The sequence below is a fragment of the Nicotiana sylvestris genome, chromosome 9 (assembly GCF_000393655.2).
Source record: "Nicotiana sylvestris chromosome 9, ASM39365v2, whole genome shotgun sequence".
Lineage (NCBI taxonomy): Eukaryota > Viridiplantae > Streptophyta > Magnoliopsida > Solanales > Solanaceae > Nicotiana > Nicotiana sylvestris.
The window spans coordinates 94,984,847-95,001,803 of record NC_091065.1 but is presented as its reverse complement, the minus strand read 5'-3'; the positions used below and the strand labels follow the sequence as shown (position 1 = coordinate 95,001,803).

Here is a 16,957-nt window from a genome sequence, read left to right as displayed (position 1 = left end):
GAAATAGAATATGTTAAGTTTTTCGTATATACAGATATGAAATTTAGTTATTTTCATGAGATAACAAATATAATTATTTTCGTTAGAATTAGAGCATAAATGATTGCAACTTTTATTATAGTACTTTTCGAACAGAAAACTATATAATGGGTGTTTACTTGATTTTTAATATACTATTTTCTTATTTAAATTTTATTTTGGATACATAAATATAGGAGTATTTGATTTCTTTTAATTTCATCAGATAGTGAGACTTCAGCTTTCCTAAAATTCTCTTCTCAAATTAAAAAAAAAAACTAAAAAATGTAAAGAAAAGAAACAAACAATAAATAAATTAAATAAGTGCCAAACCAAGTTGCGATGTTCATCCATTGAGTTGCATTTTCGTTATGTAATTTTCCCCCATCTTTTATTATTTTTCAAATACTTTCTTTCAGGTTCTTTTTCTTCACTTCTTTTTTTATCCTTAATCTTCCTCTTAAGTTTTAATTCTATAAATAATCTCATATTCCATAAAAGTCAGGTGCATTACTTCTCTATCCTCTATTATTTTTTTCTTTCCTACCTTGTTCTCCCTATGTCATTTTTCTCCTCTAAACTCTATTTTTTCTCCTCTTTCCTGCTGTTGCTTAGCAAAATTCTTAATATTGATCGTGAAATTAGATACAAATTATTCAAGTTATTGAAAGTAAAATTTCCATATTGAAAAAATACATTAAAAAATATTATAAGTCATAATAATTTATAATTCAAAATACTTATAAAATATCTAAGAAGAATATGGTCAAAAGATCAACCTTGTAGACTTTCTAAATAATAATGTTCTCACATGAACTGAATCATGGCGTAGAATTTTAGGCAAATACATAGGAAACAATAAATATACCAGTAACACAACTTAAAAGTAATGCAAGTATTAATGCTACTACGAAACCAATTTAAAGTCTGTGTAGAAAAATTGATCAAATATGCTTGCTATATGAAGAAGCAAAAGTTTTAGGGGCCGGAGGTGCATATACACATTAACTATGACGCTATTATATTTGTCTGAAACTATGACGCTATTAAAATTGTCTGAATTTGCTGGTGAATAGAAAATCTAAACAACAAAAAATAATATGAAGGACAAAAAAACATCTTTCACATGTAATAAAAGAAGACAAACTCATATTGAGAAATGACAAATTTATCATCCGAATTAGAGATAATGCAAGGGCTTAATCAGCCAACCTAATATCTTCAGGCTGCAGAGGCTTGGGTAGCATTTTAGATTGTGTGCAACAACTTGAAAGAACATGAAGAGCAATGGAAAAAGAAAACAAAATGAACTTGAAGATTGATGGTGGCTTTTCAATTCTCCATTAATATATACAATAACTAATAATAATTAATATAGTAATTTATATGCAATAAATTTATACGAGAGTTAATTACTTTGTGTAAAGACCATATATAAGGGAAGGGGTACGAACCATCACATTTATTCTTACAATAAGATAATAACAAAGTAGAGAAAAAGGCAAAAAAGGAGAAAAAAGATAAATTCAATATCCTTGGCCTAAAAGAATGACACATCATCTTACATAAGTGTAATAATATTTATGTGTTTCTCCAATCTTTACAAAAATATATTTCTCCGAATTAGAACCTAGAGTAATAAAAAACTTTTAAATTTCTTGCACTACCACATTCTTTTGTAGCACAATAGAAGAAATGCTTCGGTTAACCCAAAGAGATGTACAATGAGCCTCTTAACGTTGTGTTGACTCCATTCATCTTCTGCTTCATAAGAAAAAAGTTAGTCCATAAAGTAGTTGAATAGTATTTCTTTCAACAAATAGATATTTTTAGGCTAAATAACGAATATACATATTGACTACACAAACTGATTCATCAAACTTAAATTTCTATATAGTTTAGAACCCCCTTGATTCCAAGCTAAAGATCATAAAAGGAATACAAATAAAATAAAATGATTACAAGAGGAAACTTTGTTCTTATCAACAATTTTACTACGCTAAAAAAAGGCATATATGCATATTCAGGAACAGTCTTGCAAGTCCAATAAACTAATTTCGTCATATAAGTAAATAAATGAACAAAATCCGAAAAGGAAAAAATAAAACGAAAGACAGTCAAGCAAAATATAAAGGCAGAACACAAGTAAAAAGAGATACACTATATACATTAAATAGAGGATAGTGACAAAATTCTTTAAATTTTCCAAAATTATAGAATCCCAAAATACTACGACATGCAGTAAAACAAAAATCTAAGAATATGTCATAAATAATATAATGCCGGAAATTTTGAAAAAACATGTAAAGTTAGTCAGGAACTGAGGATAAAAGAATACAAACCTGGCCGGAAGAACCATTGCTTGGAAGTTGTGTTTTATGACAGGAAGGGAGCCTATATTTGTAGATAAGTCTCTGCTCACTACAGGAGATTGTAGTAGTTTTTTTTTTCTCCATAAATATGAAACTTAAAGGTTACAACTTGCAAAGGTAGCAACCATTATTGGATTATTATATAGAGACAGATCAAGCCATGGAAATTTGTTTAATTGAGGAAAACCAATAGGTGAAAAGTTCTTTATAACTGATGTATGTTATTCATTAAGAGATAATGATGCGATGTAATAAATGAGATTAACAAAAGCATCAGTTTCATATTCCTTTCAATGATAATAGGTAAAATATAATATGTCTACCTAGATAAGAGAATTTGGATTTAAAAAGGAGAAAAAAGATAAACCACTTCCTTGAGCAATAAGACGTGCCACATCATATTTTCTATTCCTAGCTTTATATATATATAAATAGATATAAGATGTTATCACTTATCAACACACAAACCAACTGTCAAGTGTACATTACATTAGACAAAGAATTCCATATTATAACCACACAAAAAAAAAAAAAAAAAAAAAAATGATAACATGACATCCTAATGCCACCATGAACAACTAATAAGAACCAAAAATATGATTTCTTACTAATCCTACTGCCACCATCTTTCGGGGTCTCTCTAAATAAATAAAATATGTTAAGACGTCTAAGAAATTTAAGTCCGTTATTTTTATATGATGGATTTAATCGATCATGGGTTACATGTTTTTATTTTATTTTAAAAGGGGGGTACTTTTTTAATCTAGTGCCATTTTGTTAAGTAGGGGGCATTTTATAAAAATTTGGTGAGCGGTAAGGATAGATGTGACCCTATAATATAAAAAAGGATAGATATGAGCAATATATCAAAGTAGAGGTAAATTTGACCGTTTTCCCTATCACTGTTAATGTCAAAGGTAGTCACATTTACCATTTTACAGTATTTTTAGTGGTGAGCTATATTATGAATACGACATCAATTTAGAGGCACCTATACAGGCTTAGTACAAGCGAAATAATAACAATTTAAAAAAAAAAAATTGAACAATCAAAATAACAGAGAAAACGACAACTTCGAAAACAAGCACAGGCACACGCCATTTAGTAAGTCGTTTATAATAGGCAGATTTTCTTCTCAAATTCTTAGTATTGTCCAAGTTTCGTTTTTGACTTGCTTAGCACCTACTTCATTGCCTACTAGGCCACCCTTTGTTCAATAGAAACATGACCTAGTTAAGTATAAGCACACTAACGGTCATCCTTCGCTATCGTCCCAATTTTATTGGATGTCCCCCGAGGGACAAGTAAAAACACACTACAAAAAGTCATCAAAAACTGTTCAAGAAAGTGCTACTATAAAACAACAACAACAACCCAGTATAATTCCACAAGTGGGGTCTGGGGAGGGTAATATGTACGCAAACCTTACCCCTACCCCGAAGGGTAGAGAGGCTGTTTCCAGGAGACCCTCGGCTCAAAAAAAGCAACAGGAGCCGATATATTAGTACCATAAAAATGCATAATAAAATAATAGCATAATAAGAGATATGAAATACAGAATACGAAATACGAAATGGATGACTGGTATAGTAAAACTAGCAGGTAAAGCCCTGCATCAATAGACGACCAATGACATTCTCAGTCTAACTCCTAACTGGCTAGTCTCACTCTATTGTGCTGTAGAAATATTCATAACTCTCCCCTAACCTACAACCTTAATGCTCGACCTCCATAATTCTCTGTCAAGGGCCATGTCCTCAGTAATCCTAAGTCGCGCCATGTCATGTCTGATCACCTCTCCCCAATACTTCTTAGGTCGTCCTCTACCTCTCCGCATGCCCACTACAGCCAGTCGCTCACACCTCCTCACTGGTGCATCAGTGCTCCTCCTCTGAATGTGCCCGAACCATCTGAGTCTTACTTCCCGCATCTTGTCCTCCATGGGGGCCACGCCCACCTTCTCTCGAATATCTTCATTCCTAATCTTATCCATCCTTGTATGCCCGCACATCCACCTCAACATCCTCATCTCTGCTACTTTCATCTTCTGGATGTGTGAGTTCTTTACCGGCCAACATTCAGTTCCATATAACATGGCAGGCCTAACCACTGCTCTATAAAACTTACCTTTTAGTAACGGTGGCACTTTCTTGTCACACAAGACTCCCGACGCTAACCTCCACTTCATCCACCCCACCCCTATACGGTGTGTGACATCCTCGTCAATCTCCCCGATCCCCTGAATAACCGATCCAAGGTACTTGAAACTACCCCTCTTGGGAATGACTTGAGAGTCAAGCCTCACTTCAACTCCCGCTTCCGTCGGCTCAACTCCAAATTTGCACTCGAGGTATTCCGTCTTCGTCCTGCTCAACTTGAAACCTTTAGACTCAAGAGCATGTCTCCAAATCTCTAGCCTCTCGTTGACGCCGCCTCGTGTCTCGTCAATTAGAATAATGTCATCAGCAAATAGCATGCACCATGGCACCTCCCCTTGAATATGATGAGTCAGTGCATCCATCACCAGGGCAAATAGGAATGGGCTGAGCGCAGACCCTTGGTGCAACCCCGTAATAACTGGAAAGTGTTCAGAGTCGCCTCCTACTGTCCTAACCCGAGTCTTAGCTCCAGCATACATGTCTTTAATCACCCTAATATAGTCAACCGGGACCCCTTTATCCTCTAAGCAGCTCCATAAGACCTCCCTAGGAACCCTATCGTACGCTTTCTCCAGATCAATAAACACCATGTGGAGATCCTTCTTCCTATCCCTGTACTGTTCCACCATCCTCCTAATAAGGTGGATAGCTTCTGTGGTAGATCGCCCCGGCATGAACCCGAACTGGTTGTCTGAAATAGACACCGTCCTTCGCACTCTCATTTCTACCACTCTCTCCCAAACTTTCATGGTATGACTTAGTAATTTGATGCCCCTATAGTTGTTACAGCTCTGGACATCACCTTTGTTCTTATACAACGGGACCATTGTACTCCACCTCCACTCTTCAGGCATCCTATTAGTCTTGAATATAACACTAAACAATGCAGTAAGTCATTCCAAGCCTGCTCTACCCACACACCTCCACAGTTCAACCGGAATTTCGTCTGGCCCGGTAGCTCTGCCCCTTCTCATCTTACGCATTGCCTCCATGACTTCATCGATCTCAATGTCCCTACAATTACTTAATTCATGGTGACTGTCGGCATTCCTCGATTCCCCAAGTATAATATCCTGATCCCCTTCTTCACTTAGAAGTTTATGAAAGTAGGTCTGTCACCTCCTCTTAATCTGGTCATCTCCCATCAAAACTTTGCCGTCATCATCTTTTATGCACCTCACTTGGTCCAGATCCCGAGTTGTCCTCTCTCTCGCCTTAGCGAGTCGGAATAACTTCTTCTCCCCACCTTTGTTCCTTAGTTCCTCATACAGACGAGCAAAAGCTGTCGTCTTAGCCTCCGTCACTGCCATCTTCGCCTCCTTCCTAGCTACCTTATACCTTTGACTGTTCTCTCTCTTCTCCTCCTCGTCAGTGCTCCCTACTAACCGCAGGTAAGCCGCCTTCTTTGCTTCCACTTTACCTTGGACAACTGCATTCCACCACCAATCTCCTTTGTGGCCACCATTGTGGCCCGTAGATATCCCTAACACCTCTCTCGCCGCCTTTCTTATACAGTCCGCCGTCGTCGACCACATTGTGTTTGCGTCCCCACTACTTCTCTAATCTCCCATTGCCGATAATCTTCCTTCCAACTCCTTAGCTTTATCCTTAGTTAAGGCGCCCCACCTAATCCTGGGGCGTCCTTGTACTGACCTCTTCTTGCTCTTTATCCTAATACAAATGTCCATCACCAAAAGCCTATGCTGCGTTGAGAGGGTCTCACCTGGGATAACGTTGCAGTCCTCGCACAACCTTATGTCGCATCTCCTGAGGAGGAGATAGTCAATCTGAGTCTTCGCCACCGAACTTTGGTAAGTAACCAAATGTTCATACCGCTTCGTAAAACTCGAGTTCGCAATGACTAGATCGAAAGCCTTGGCAAAGTCCAACAGCGCAATGCCCCCTCCGTTCCGCTCTCCGAAACCAAAGCCGCCATGCACCTCAGTGTACCCACCTGCAGTTGACCCAATATGACCATTGAAATCTCCTCCTATGAATAACCTCTCAGAAGGCGGTATACTACGAACAATCTCATCTAACCCCTCCCAAAAGCGCCTCTTAATATCCTCATCCAAGCCTGCTTGCAGTGCGTACGCGCTAACGACATTTAAAGTACCCTCACCCACCACCAACTTAATAGTCATTAGTCTATCATTCACCCGTCTGACCTCTACCACGGACTCTCTAAGATGGCTATCTACTAGGATACCCACTCCATTCTTACCCCTCAGGACACCAGAGTACCACAACTTATACCCATCCACGTTTTTCGCCCTCGATCCGACCCACCTAGTCTCCTGGACACACGCTATATTAATCTTCCTCTTCTGCATGATTTTCGCCAACTCTATGGATTTACTCGTTAGTGAACCTATGTTCCATGACCCGATTCTCAACCTATAGGCTCCCTTGCCCCCTCTACCTCCCCTGCTACCCGACCCACCCCTAACCCCAGCCCCACACTCTGCCCCACCCGAGGATATGCCCTTATTCTATTATCCCAGAATGCAGCCACTACACCTACAACAATCTAGAGAAGACTCGCTAGTGCACAACGTACACAAATCAAACTAGAAGGAAACAAGTGGTAAATAGTATCCGAGTTGAAAGGTTTAACTATTGCGAAGTAAAGTAACCGTAATTTAGCTAACACCAAAAGGGAAACAGTAAAATAGGAGGTACCAACTCCCGATAACAAAACCTGTGGCTGATTTGTTGTGCTCAATGTAGTTGTACGCTCACGCACCACTTCCTACCGCCCTTTGCTGACACTCGCCCAGGTTGCTCTCCTTTGCCTGTGCTCGTGCGCCCAACTTGTCTCCAATACTCCGAGAATTCCTGAAAATACAGAAAATACCAAGACCCAAAAATCAGAAGGAGCTATCACCGCTACCACTTATACTAGGATGAACAAATTAGGGATTTCTAGCTTCTCTACTTCTCGGTGTTCTTGCTGAGACGGAGTTGTCCAGATCTTGGAGGTGCGACCTACAAGCTTAGACCAATTTCTTGACGAGAATGCACAGCAAGAAAACCAAATCGTATAAGCTAGAAATAAAGCTCCACAAATCAATAGTACAGCAGCAAAAATCAGCAGAAATCGAACAACAATTTAAATATGGATTCTTTTAAAACCAGAAATAAATAGAGAGCCTCTTATTTCAAATCTCAGTTCCTTTTTTAAGTGAGAGTTTCGTGTGTGTCGAGTGAAGAAGAAGAAAGCACGGCAGCTGATTCTAATTTGCTATAAAGAATCGTGATAACCACTGTGAGGAGCTTCTAGTTTTCATGTAAAAAATCAAAAATCAAAAATCAAATCTTATTAGGAGCTTCTAGTTTTCAGATCTAGCTGAAACAAAAAACTTTATTTCAGATTTTGAAAGCAATCAAGAATTGAAAATTGTAGATTGTAGATTGAATTTGAAGGCAAAAGCCTTTGAAAATCGGCGAGCATTAGAAGGTAATCGCTTCCGGCTCTGACCGGTGAAAAGAGACGCCGCGTACGGCGTTTCGCTTTGACGAAGAGAAAAGAACTAATGACACAATGATACCAAAACTGCAATATACTTACAAACATGAAAGGATTTTTGTCAAAATCTTAGTTTCTTTTACTTTGAAATTTTGGAAATAATTGCACTTGGTTTTAATGTATTGAGGTGGAGCAGGAAACAACAGCAAATTTTCTTTAAACGGTGGAATTGAATTCAAGCTTTTACCCATTATTTCAATTTCCAAAGAGCTACTATAAAACCAAACAAGGAATTACAGCGAGACCTCTCTTCTGATGTTTAGGAAATGGACAAAGTCGTGCTGTATTAGTGTATTGCGGATAATGGGTCTGTGAAAGGAATGTTCAAGCTACTGCAATAAATAGTCTTCTTTGTCAATTGGCCACAACATGGACGAAAGTGAATCATATTGAAAATCTTATCCAAACTTCCATCCATACTACAGTTTCAGCCTTGAAATACGTTCTAAATAGAACTGAAGACCTCAAAGGTTTATAGTTCGTTCGGTGCCTCATTGAGAGGAAAGATCAACACTTTGGGATGACAGCATCTGGTCGAAGGAAAATGTACCAAAATCACTAATACACAACTTTTATTTTTTCCAATGAATTTCGCTCGGATAAAAAAGAGGAAACAAGAAAAAGAGGGTGGGTACAACCAAATCAGTAATCCTAGGAAATCTTTTCCTCATAGCGCACACACAACCTATGCTTTGTGACTTCGTGCCATCTCATCAACATCCAATTCAACTTCAAGGACTGGTGAATCCTTCTGGACGCTAAAGTGACTGAAAAAGCAAGACACAGATTAACCACAATCAATAAGAAAGGTTTTTTCCGATGCACAAGAAAAACAGATATGCAATAACACAACAAACCTGTTGTTAACAGGACCATGGTCCACTGCTGTCCTCAGGCAATATATAGCTCTACCAACTATGTCCGTCAAGGAAACAGGGCCAAAAGTTCTGCTATCCTTGGCTTCCTGCTATTGAGAAGACAAGAAAATAATCTAGAGTCAATCAATATTAATATAACAATAATATCTGTGCAGTTGCTATCCTTCCCCCAAAGCATGAGGAAGCAAGCCCAACTATGACTATAATATGAATAATACAGTACCATATACTCAAAAGACAAAGTCCTTTTTTTTTGTTTGTTGGGATAACCCAGAAATTCCTAAGGGTCCAGAGGCACATGAGTTGAAACCGGTGGTTAATGGACCCACCCCTCTACCCTTCTCCACTTAAATACCAGGCTTCTGTCTGCAGCAGGGTTCGAACCCGTTACATGCGCCTAATCCACACATCACGAGTTGCGGTCTTACCACTAGACCAAAGCCCTGGGGGCAAGTCAAAAGTCCTATTTTAATCTGCAGCCACGGAAAAACTGAAAACTTAGCTCAACTCTTCATCAGAAGTTTATTTCATTTAATAAACTTACCTCTTCACCATACTTCAAAGAGTTTCTCATTGAAAATGCTGAAGTTTTAGCTGAAATACACACATCTCATTATAGGTTTGTTCAGATTCACTACTCACTCTATGCAATCACCTTAAAAGAATCCCCAGAGAAGGTAAACTTAGGCCTCATTTGTTTTTTTTAAGATTAAGACGTCTGAATCTGAATACACATCTGAATATATTAAGATGTGTATTAAGATCTGAATAGAAATAATTAAGACTGTTTGATTTTTAACATCTGAATATATAAATTTATCTTTATTTGAAAATTAATAAACATAAAATTCAAATGAAATACTAACTAATCTAATATTCTATCAATAAAATATATAGTTTTTAAAAATATGATAGTTATTGGTGGTGATGGCTAACGAGTGAATGCCGACCAGAGACGGTGGTTGGTGGTAGTTTTTGGTTGATGATGGTGGTTCATGCTAGTAGCTAGTAGTGATTGGCAGTGGTGGCGATTATGATTGAGGATAGTGGTGGTGGGTGGTGATAGTTAATAATATCGGGTGGTGGTAGTAGTTGTGATTGAGGAAGGTGGTGGGTGGTGGTAGGTTATAATGATCGGCAGTGTGGTTGATGGTGATGGGGTGGTCAGTTGTGGTAGTTGAGGCGGATGAATGTTGATTGTGGGTGAGAATGATAGTGGTCGGAGTGGTGGGGATAGTAGTGGTGATGGTCGATAATGAAGGCTATGATTGAGGATGATGGTGGCATGGTGATGGTGGAGGTGGTGGTTGTGGGGGGTGGTGGTGTGGTGGTGGTGGTTGAGTATGGTGATGGTGGTGGCATGGTGGTAGTTGATAATGGTAGGCGGTGGCGGCAGTTAATAATGAATATATGATAGCATCTTAATGAAATTAAGTCTCTCTGTTATAGATCTTAATCATACAGACGTATTCAGACCCATTAAGTGGTTGTGAAGTAAAAAAAACAAACACACTTAATGATTAAGATCTGAATAATTAAGATTCAGACTTTAAAAACAAACGCACTTAATGTCTGAGATCTAAATGATTAAGATTTAGACCTCCATTAAGTGCAAACAAATGAGGCCTTATTAAGGTTCCCGTTATGGGGAAAAAAACTCTAAAGTTATAACACATATCCAGACTTTGATACATACTCACAATTTTTGCTGCAAAAGTATTGTATTGACATTATGGGGGGAATGAGTAGTCAAGACTCAGATCACATATACAGAAAATATAATAAAACATGAGTAATGACGCTCAAACAGATGCTGAACCAAAGACAAGGATATGACAAACATATTATAGGACTGTTAGAATAAAATACCATATTGCAATATGCAAACTATTCAAAAAGCGTAACATGAAGCGCATAAGACAAGGTTCACAATTTGAGCAAAAGAAGATTTGAGAGAATACAGTCGCATGATATCTTATTCTGGAGGTGAAAGCCAATCTATTGCGAGGATCATATACCTTAGGTTTCACATTTTCATTGTCAGCCAGCACCCAACATTGATCTTTTTCAAGGACAAAAGGCTCATCTTTTTCATCAGTGGACACCATCTCATAGCCTTCAACGGCAGCCAATCTACGGACAAGATAATCATCTGACTTTACAGGGTCCTTGAGAACCACAACATCCCCAACAAATACTTTCCTATGAAAAGCACAGATATGAAGTCAGCAATAGCAAAGAGGAACATATGCAGAAACAGATCCACATAATCGCTTCCACCAAAAGGGAAACAACTAATTTATTAAAACAAAGAGGCAAAGTAAAATGAACATAAACAATAAGATAGCAGTATGATCACCTCCCTACAGCAATTTATGGTGGTAGGATTTCCTTGCTCATAAAATTTGTCCAGGATAAGAAGAAAAGGAAAATAGACTCATCGCACAACTCTCCAAATCATATATGCCATTGAACCCCTAATTTTAGCCAGTAGTTAGGCCAACAGCATGACCAACAACAATTATTTAAAGCTTGATTGTCTATACGCCAGAACAAAGTAACATTTCCTTCGGTAAAGTGCATGAGTAGGAAAATGTAGCTGGCAAATTCAAATGTAACAAAGCTTTAGCAAGAAAGTAATCAATTAACTAATGTGGAGGACAATGACCAACTATTTCTATACTGCAGACATCTGTGAAAACTATTTCTGCAGATATTTGAGTTGAGTGTGGTGATGCATAGATCCCCGAAAGAACTGTTTTGTTGCTGGGAAGGCTGCAAGCTAACAAAGGAGATTATTTGGAATACCATTCCAGCTTGCACCGATACTTGTGTTGGTGAAGGTAACATGTAGATGGAAGATTAATCGAGATGTGTGAAAACTAGCTCCTACACTACCGTTATAAAGAAAAATAACTCACTAACTATCAATACTACAAACCTAAATTGTACAGTTTCCTTTATTATAACTATGAGCAAGAAAACCAATTTCTCACTTGAAAATGCCATAAAACCATAAAAGTAGTAACAAAAGAACAATATAACTAATGGTAAAACAATTCTCCCTTGCTTGTTAATGATTCTTCAAGTAAACATGCTACTATAAAAGAAAAGAGAACAAAGCAAAAGTGTAGCACTAAGGCAGAGAAAACCATGCATAAGGCATTAAAGGAGAAGTTACGTTGGATCAACCCAAGGTATCTTCCGAACAAGAAGTGTGCCGCCCTGAGCTCCGAGTGTTGGTGCCATCTCCTCTCCTTTGTTAAAGTGCATAAATGTCAATTTACCCTGAAAGAAATTCTTCCATATGGTATCACCTAATTCTCTATCTGTAATTTGACCTCCTTTGTAGTTCTGCATAGCATTAATATTCAGTTAATCTTTTTCCCTCTACTCAAGAAGTAAAAGTAAACAAATAGAATTTCAAAAAGTAGAAGCTTGACTGATTTTAAGTGCAGAAGAGCAGATGATAATTCAGAATATGGAACCTTGATCTTACACGGCTTGTGTCTTTAACTTTAACATTCTTAATTTGTTGATGATTATAGAATGTTTTGACTTGCATATTGTAGCTTTACAAGTATTAGTTTAGCAAATCTTTAGCACTATTAGAAGGTCAGATTTGTTTCTCTCCTAGTCTTGAGCAGTCCAGTCAGTATTACTTACATTCCCCTATGAGTAGTAATCTTTCCAAGACTAAGTTGGTTCACCACTCCTTTTAAGTTAGGGAAAGTATGGACTCCAAACGTATGCAAAGCTACTGATTATAGGATTCCAATGGTGACAAGACCTGCATTTATTAGTACTCCTCCTCTCTGCTGGACTCAAGTTTCCAAAGTTTGAGCACCAAGTTCAAATCGCTTCTTTACTAAAATATCAGGTTTATGTTTTCATGAAGATAAAGTTAAGAAGGTAATTACTGATTTCTAGTTATTTAAGGGATAAGTTTTAACATAGAAAATTGCAGCTAAAGTTAGAGCAGAGTCACGCTCTCACGTCATATAGGGGGGATTCTAAAACTTGTATGTTTCCTTGCTGTATTACAGATCTTGCAAAAAAAAATTTATTAAGGTGTTATCATTAAAAAGGCATCAAGAACATGCATAAGGAACGATTCTTGCAAGATTACCTCATACTTTCAGTAACTTGGTTCAAATGTTATCAGATAGTAACTCTATTTCAGCTGAACCATGTCAACATAAAGCATGATAGCAGAGAAAACATACAGATTATCCAAGATTCATGAGAAGTGTCAAGTGGAATCCAAGGACCAAGTCTCAGAACTGAAAGTTGTTCCTGGAACTATGTATTCAAACATAATTTTCATCAAAAGATTTAAAAGATCAACATGCCTTAGTAGGTTGAACTAATATAGTAGCAGACCTATAACTAGCTAGAAAATCTCATAACAAAAAGCGCCAAAAGACAAGTTCATAGGGGAAAAGATATTCAGTCATGTATGAATCTGTTTTTTCCCTATAAATTGGGAAATATCACTTAGTGAATGGGAAGGCTGTCACATCCCGAGAGAGTGGGAGGATTTAGAATGAAAAACCTCAGGATGTTCAACAATGCATTGCTTGGGAAATAGTTATGGAGATTCAGGATATAGGAGCACGCTCCTTGGAGGGAGGTGATAATAGAAAAGTATTGGATTATCGAGGGGAGTGGAGGAATATAAAAGTATGAATATCACGGTTTCACATAGGTGTGGTCTTTAAAGGAATATTATGAAGGGGTGGGGAGACTTCACTTGCCACATCACTTTCAAGGTTGGTGATGGAAGAAGAATCAGTTTTGGGGACACAGGTGCCGTAAAGAAAACGTGTTAAGAATTGCTTTTCCTAACATATATAGAGTCTCAAGTAAAGCATAAATAACAATGCAATAGATTCAAAGGATATAAGATGGAGGGGAGTGCATTAGGATCTCACATTTAGAAGGAACCTACGGGAGTGGGAGATGGGTGGAATTCCAAATCCTAGTAGAGTTACTAAACAAATAGAATACATCGCATATCATGTCGGATACGTGGAGATGGGAGACGGGATAGAAGGACAGGTCTCAGTCAAATCATATTACCATAAACTATTGGTGAGGAACAAAGAGGATTTCCCGCATCTCTCAATTTGGACACGCAAGCCGCAGAGAAAAGTTTGCTTCTTTGCATGGTTGGTACTTAGGGGAGCGATACTGAGAGCCAAGAACCTAAGGAAGAGGAGGATCACTTGGGTAAAAAGGAGCACTGCTAATAATTAACCTGAGAAGGGGCCTCTTGGTGTGAAATATAAACAAACCGGCTTGGCTATAGCTTTTTTCTATTCCCGGACACATTCTTGCAAGAGCTTCAAAAAATTTACTAAAGTTGCAAGCTTTCAATACTAAAGCTGCATTAGGTTCCCATATTTTAACATCAGAACTCTGAACTAACACCGATGAATATTCTTTTTTTGCATTTTATGAAGTAGGAATGATGTTATTCGGGACAAGGTGGGAGTGGCCCCTGTGGAAAGACAAGATGCGAGAGGTGAAGCTAAGATGGTTCGGCCATGTTAGAAGGGGTAGAACAGATGCCCCAGTCAGGAGGTGTGAAAGGTTGTCCTTGGGGGTAAGAGGAAGGGTAGAGGTAGGCCAAAGAAGTCTTGGGGAGTGGTAATCAGCAGGACGTGGCGCAGCTTGAGCTAACCGAGGACATGACCCTCGATAGGAGGGTGTGGAGATTGCGAATTAGGATAGAAAATTAGTAGATAGTCGAGCGTTTCCATTTGTCTTGCTTAGTTCAATAGTAATAGTACTAGTGTTAGTGTGATATCCCTTTTATCATTAGCTTGCTATTACCACATATCTTGTACTGTTATTACTTGCCAGCAGTACTCCCTTCGTTTGCTATAAATACATATCTTGTACTGTTATTCTTTGCTATCAGTACTTCTTTCATCTTCTCTTTTGCTATCTTGGATTTAGTTTTATAAATATCTTGTATTGCTATTTCTTGCTATCAGCGCTTCTTTCATCTTTTCTTGAGCCGAGGGTCTATCGAAAACAGTTCCCTTCTAGGGTTGGGTTAAGGTTGTGTACATACTACCGTCCTAGACCCCACTCGTGAGATTACACTGGGTTGTCGTTGTTGTTGCATTTTATGAAAGTTCCACAGCTGACATTAAATTTTCTGTGAAGCCTGTTGTGTTGAAGAAAATCATGTCAAAAGACAGATTTATTTATTCTAAAAACCTGGGAGCCCTCTAATTCCCCAAAAATTATAAGTTAATAGCTTTCTCCAGAAAGACCTACTAATCTTTTAGACATATTTGCTGTATCTACAAAACCCGTATACTGATTCAACCCTAGAATCATAGTATGTAAATAATCAATTGTTACATTATAAGAAAAAAGGAGAGTAAATAACCTTCCAGCCAACAGAGGCGGAGTATTCAAGTTTGCTGACAACGTATCGGATCCAGGTGGCTGCAGAGACCATGGCTCACTATCACTTGGCTGCTACTGCTTCTTCTTCTTCTTGTTGTCACCGGTTATAGAGTTTTTAGCATTCCCCCTTTTCTCTTTCTTAAACCCTCATATCCATTTTTCTTATTTATTGTTTTCCTTTTTCTTTCTTTTCTTTTTTGGGTGAAGTCGTAAAGATTAATGGGCAGTTGTGGGCTGGGCACTGATGTGTAGCGGCTCTACGCCTCTAATATTCACCTAATCACCTGCAACCTTAACCCCTCCCCCCCTCTCCCCCCCCAAAAAAAGTAACCTATGAATTAATAAAGTTGAATAAGATATGCAAAATATTGTGGTGAATGTCACAATCTTTTACCCTTTTTTAACCAATTGGAACGTCTTCCTCACTATATGTGTAGTTTACACTATTTTATTCACTTAATAACATTTAATTAATTGTTAAGAAACTAAATTAAAACAATAATATGAAACAAGAATATAGAGAGAAAGAGAGGAGAGATTCTTATTTCATCAAGTGTTTTTCAAGTGTATACAATATCATTTCTCATCCTCTATTTATAGTATTATATAGAGGTATACAAAAGAATGTCATAAACATGGCATTAAGCATTTAAAATCATGGACGAGGCTATGGGAGTTACAACTATAAGTATTGGAGTAATGGGAGTTATGGAGATAACGGGGAAGAGTAGTGAGTGTTATTCATTTAGGAGTTATGGACATCCACTATAATCTAATGTTTCATAACACTCCCCTTGGATATCCATAAATAATATGCATCGTTAAAACTTTACTAGGAAAAAATACTAGTGAAGGAAAAAGAGTACACACATCATGTAATACATATTGTATGTTGCCTCGTTAAAAACCTTGTCAGGAAAACCCATTGGGACAAAATCTGTGCTAAGAAAAAAAGAGTACAACGCATATTTGTCTCCCCCTGATGAAAACATCACTTTATTTCTGGAAGACAATGCATTTCAATCCTGTATTTCAACTTCTCAAACATTGAGGTTCAATGCCTTAGTGAATAGATTAGAGAAATTATCACATGAACAAATTTGTTGAATATCAATTTCACCATTCTGTTGAAGATCATGCGTCTGAAAAAGAACTGTGGTAAAATTTTCTTTATTATGTCCCCTTCGATATATCCTTCTTTCAATGCAAACAACATCATCTTCAATATTATTGAAATCTTCTCTTCAAAGAAAAGTCACACGTCTGTTGTGTGTTGAGTCACTTGCTTTATCAGTTGTTTATCTTGGCATGACTTGAATAAGTATCAACAATTAACTGACTTGTAGAATAATAATATGGCAACCTTCACATGTAAATAGATTGTTTGAAGAACGAACTTCAGGAAAATGTCTGCATTTGCATAACCAATGAAATCTTGATAGTATTTGTTAGAATAAGCAAATCTATATCAAGGATTCCTTTTGTAATATAACACTAATCGTATTTCAATATATCCACATAGGAGTAAAACTATATCTCGCTAGAATATTATTATATTTATGGTTCTAGCAAGAT

General features: G+C 37.5%; 1 protein-coding gene across 2 annotated transcripts; it reads right to left on the bottom strand.

Moving 5' to 3' along the window:
* Positions 1 to 8,448: 8,448 nt before the first annotated feature.
* Positions 8,449 to 15,622, bottom strand: LOC104249402 (mitochondrial ATP-independent inner membrane protease subunit 2). 2 transcript variants are annotated; one of them, XM_070155748.1, is made up of 5 exons: positions 15,363 to 15,622; positions 12,138 to 12,310; positions 10,975 to 11,158; positions 8,936 to 9,045; positions 8,449 to 8,845 (listed from the first exon to the last, which is right to left on the bottom strand). In XM_070155748.1, exons 1-5 carry the CDS (start codon positions 15,432 to 15,434, stop codon positions 8,764 to 8,766), a joined length of 621 nt encoding a protein of 206 aa, XP_070011849.1. In that variant the 5' UTR covers positions 15,435 to 15,622; the 3' UTR covers positions 8,449 to 8,763. The 2 variants fall into 2 exon arrangements, with proteins under 2 accessions (XP_070011849.1, XP_009804125.1); XM_009805823.2 differs by having other exon boundaries at positions 8,936 to 9,042.
* Between the last annotated feature and the right edge of the window lie 1,335 nt (positions 15,623 to 16,957).

Bases quoted from the DNA above. Each gene is read 5' to 3' on its own strand.
- LOC104249402 (XM_070155748.1), bottom strand. From the start codon at position 15,434: ATGGTCTCTGCAGCCACCTGGATCCGATACGTTGTCAGCAAACTTGAA. The intron at 12,311-15,362 runs GTTATTTACTCT...AATGCTATGCAG, and splicing joins CCGCCTCTGTTGGCTGGAAG to AACTACAAAGGAGGTCAAAT. The intron at 8,846-8,935 runs GTTTGTTGTGTT...TTGCTTTTTCAG, and splicing joins CATGGTCCTGTTAACAACAG to TCACTTTAGCGTCCAGAAGG.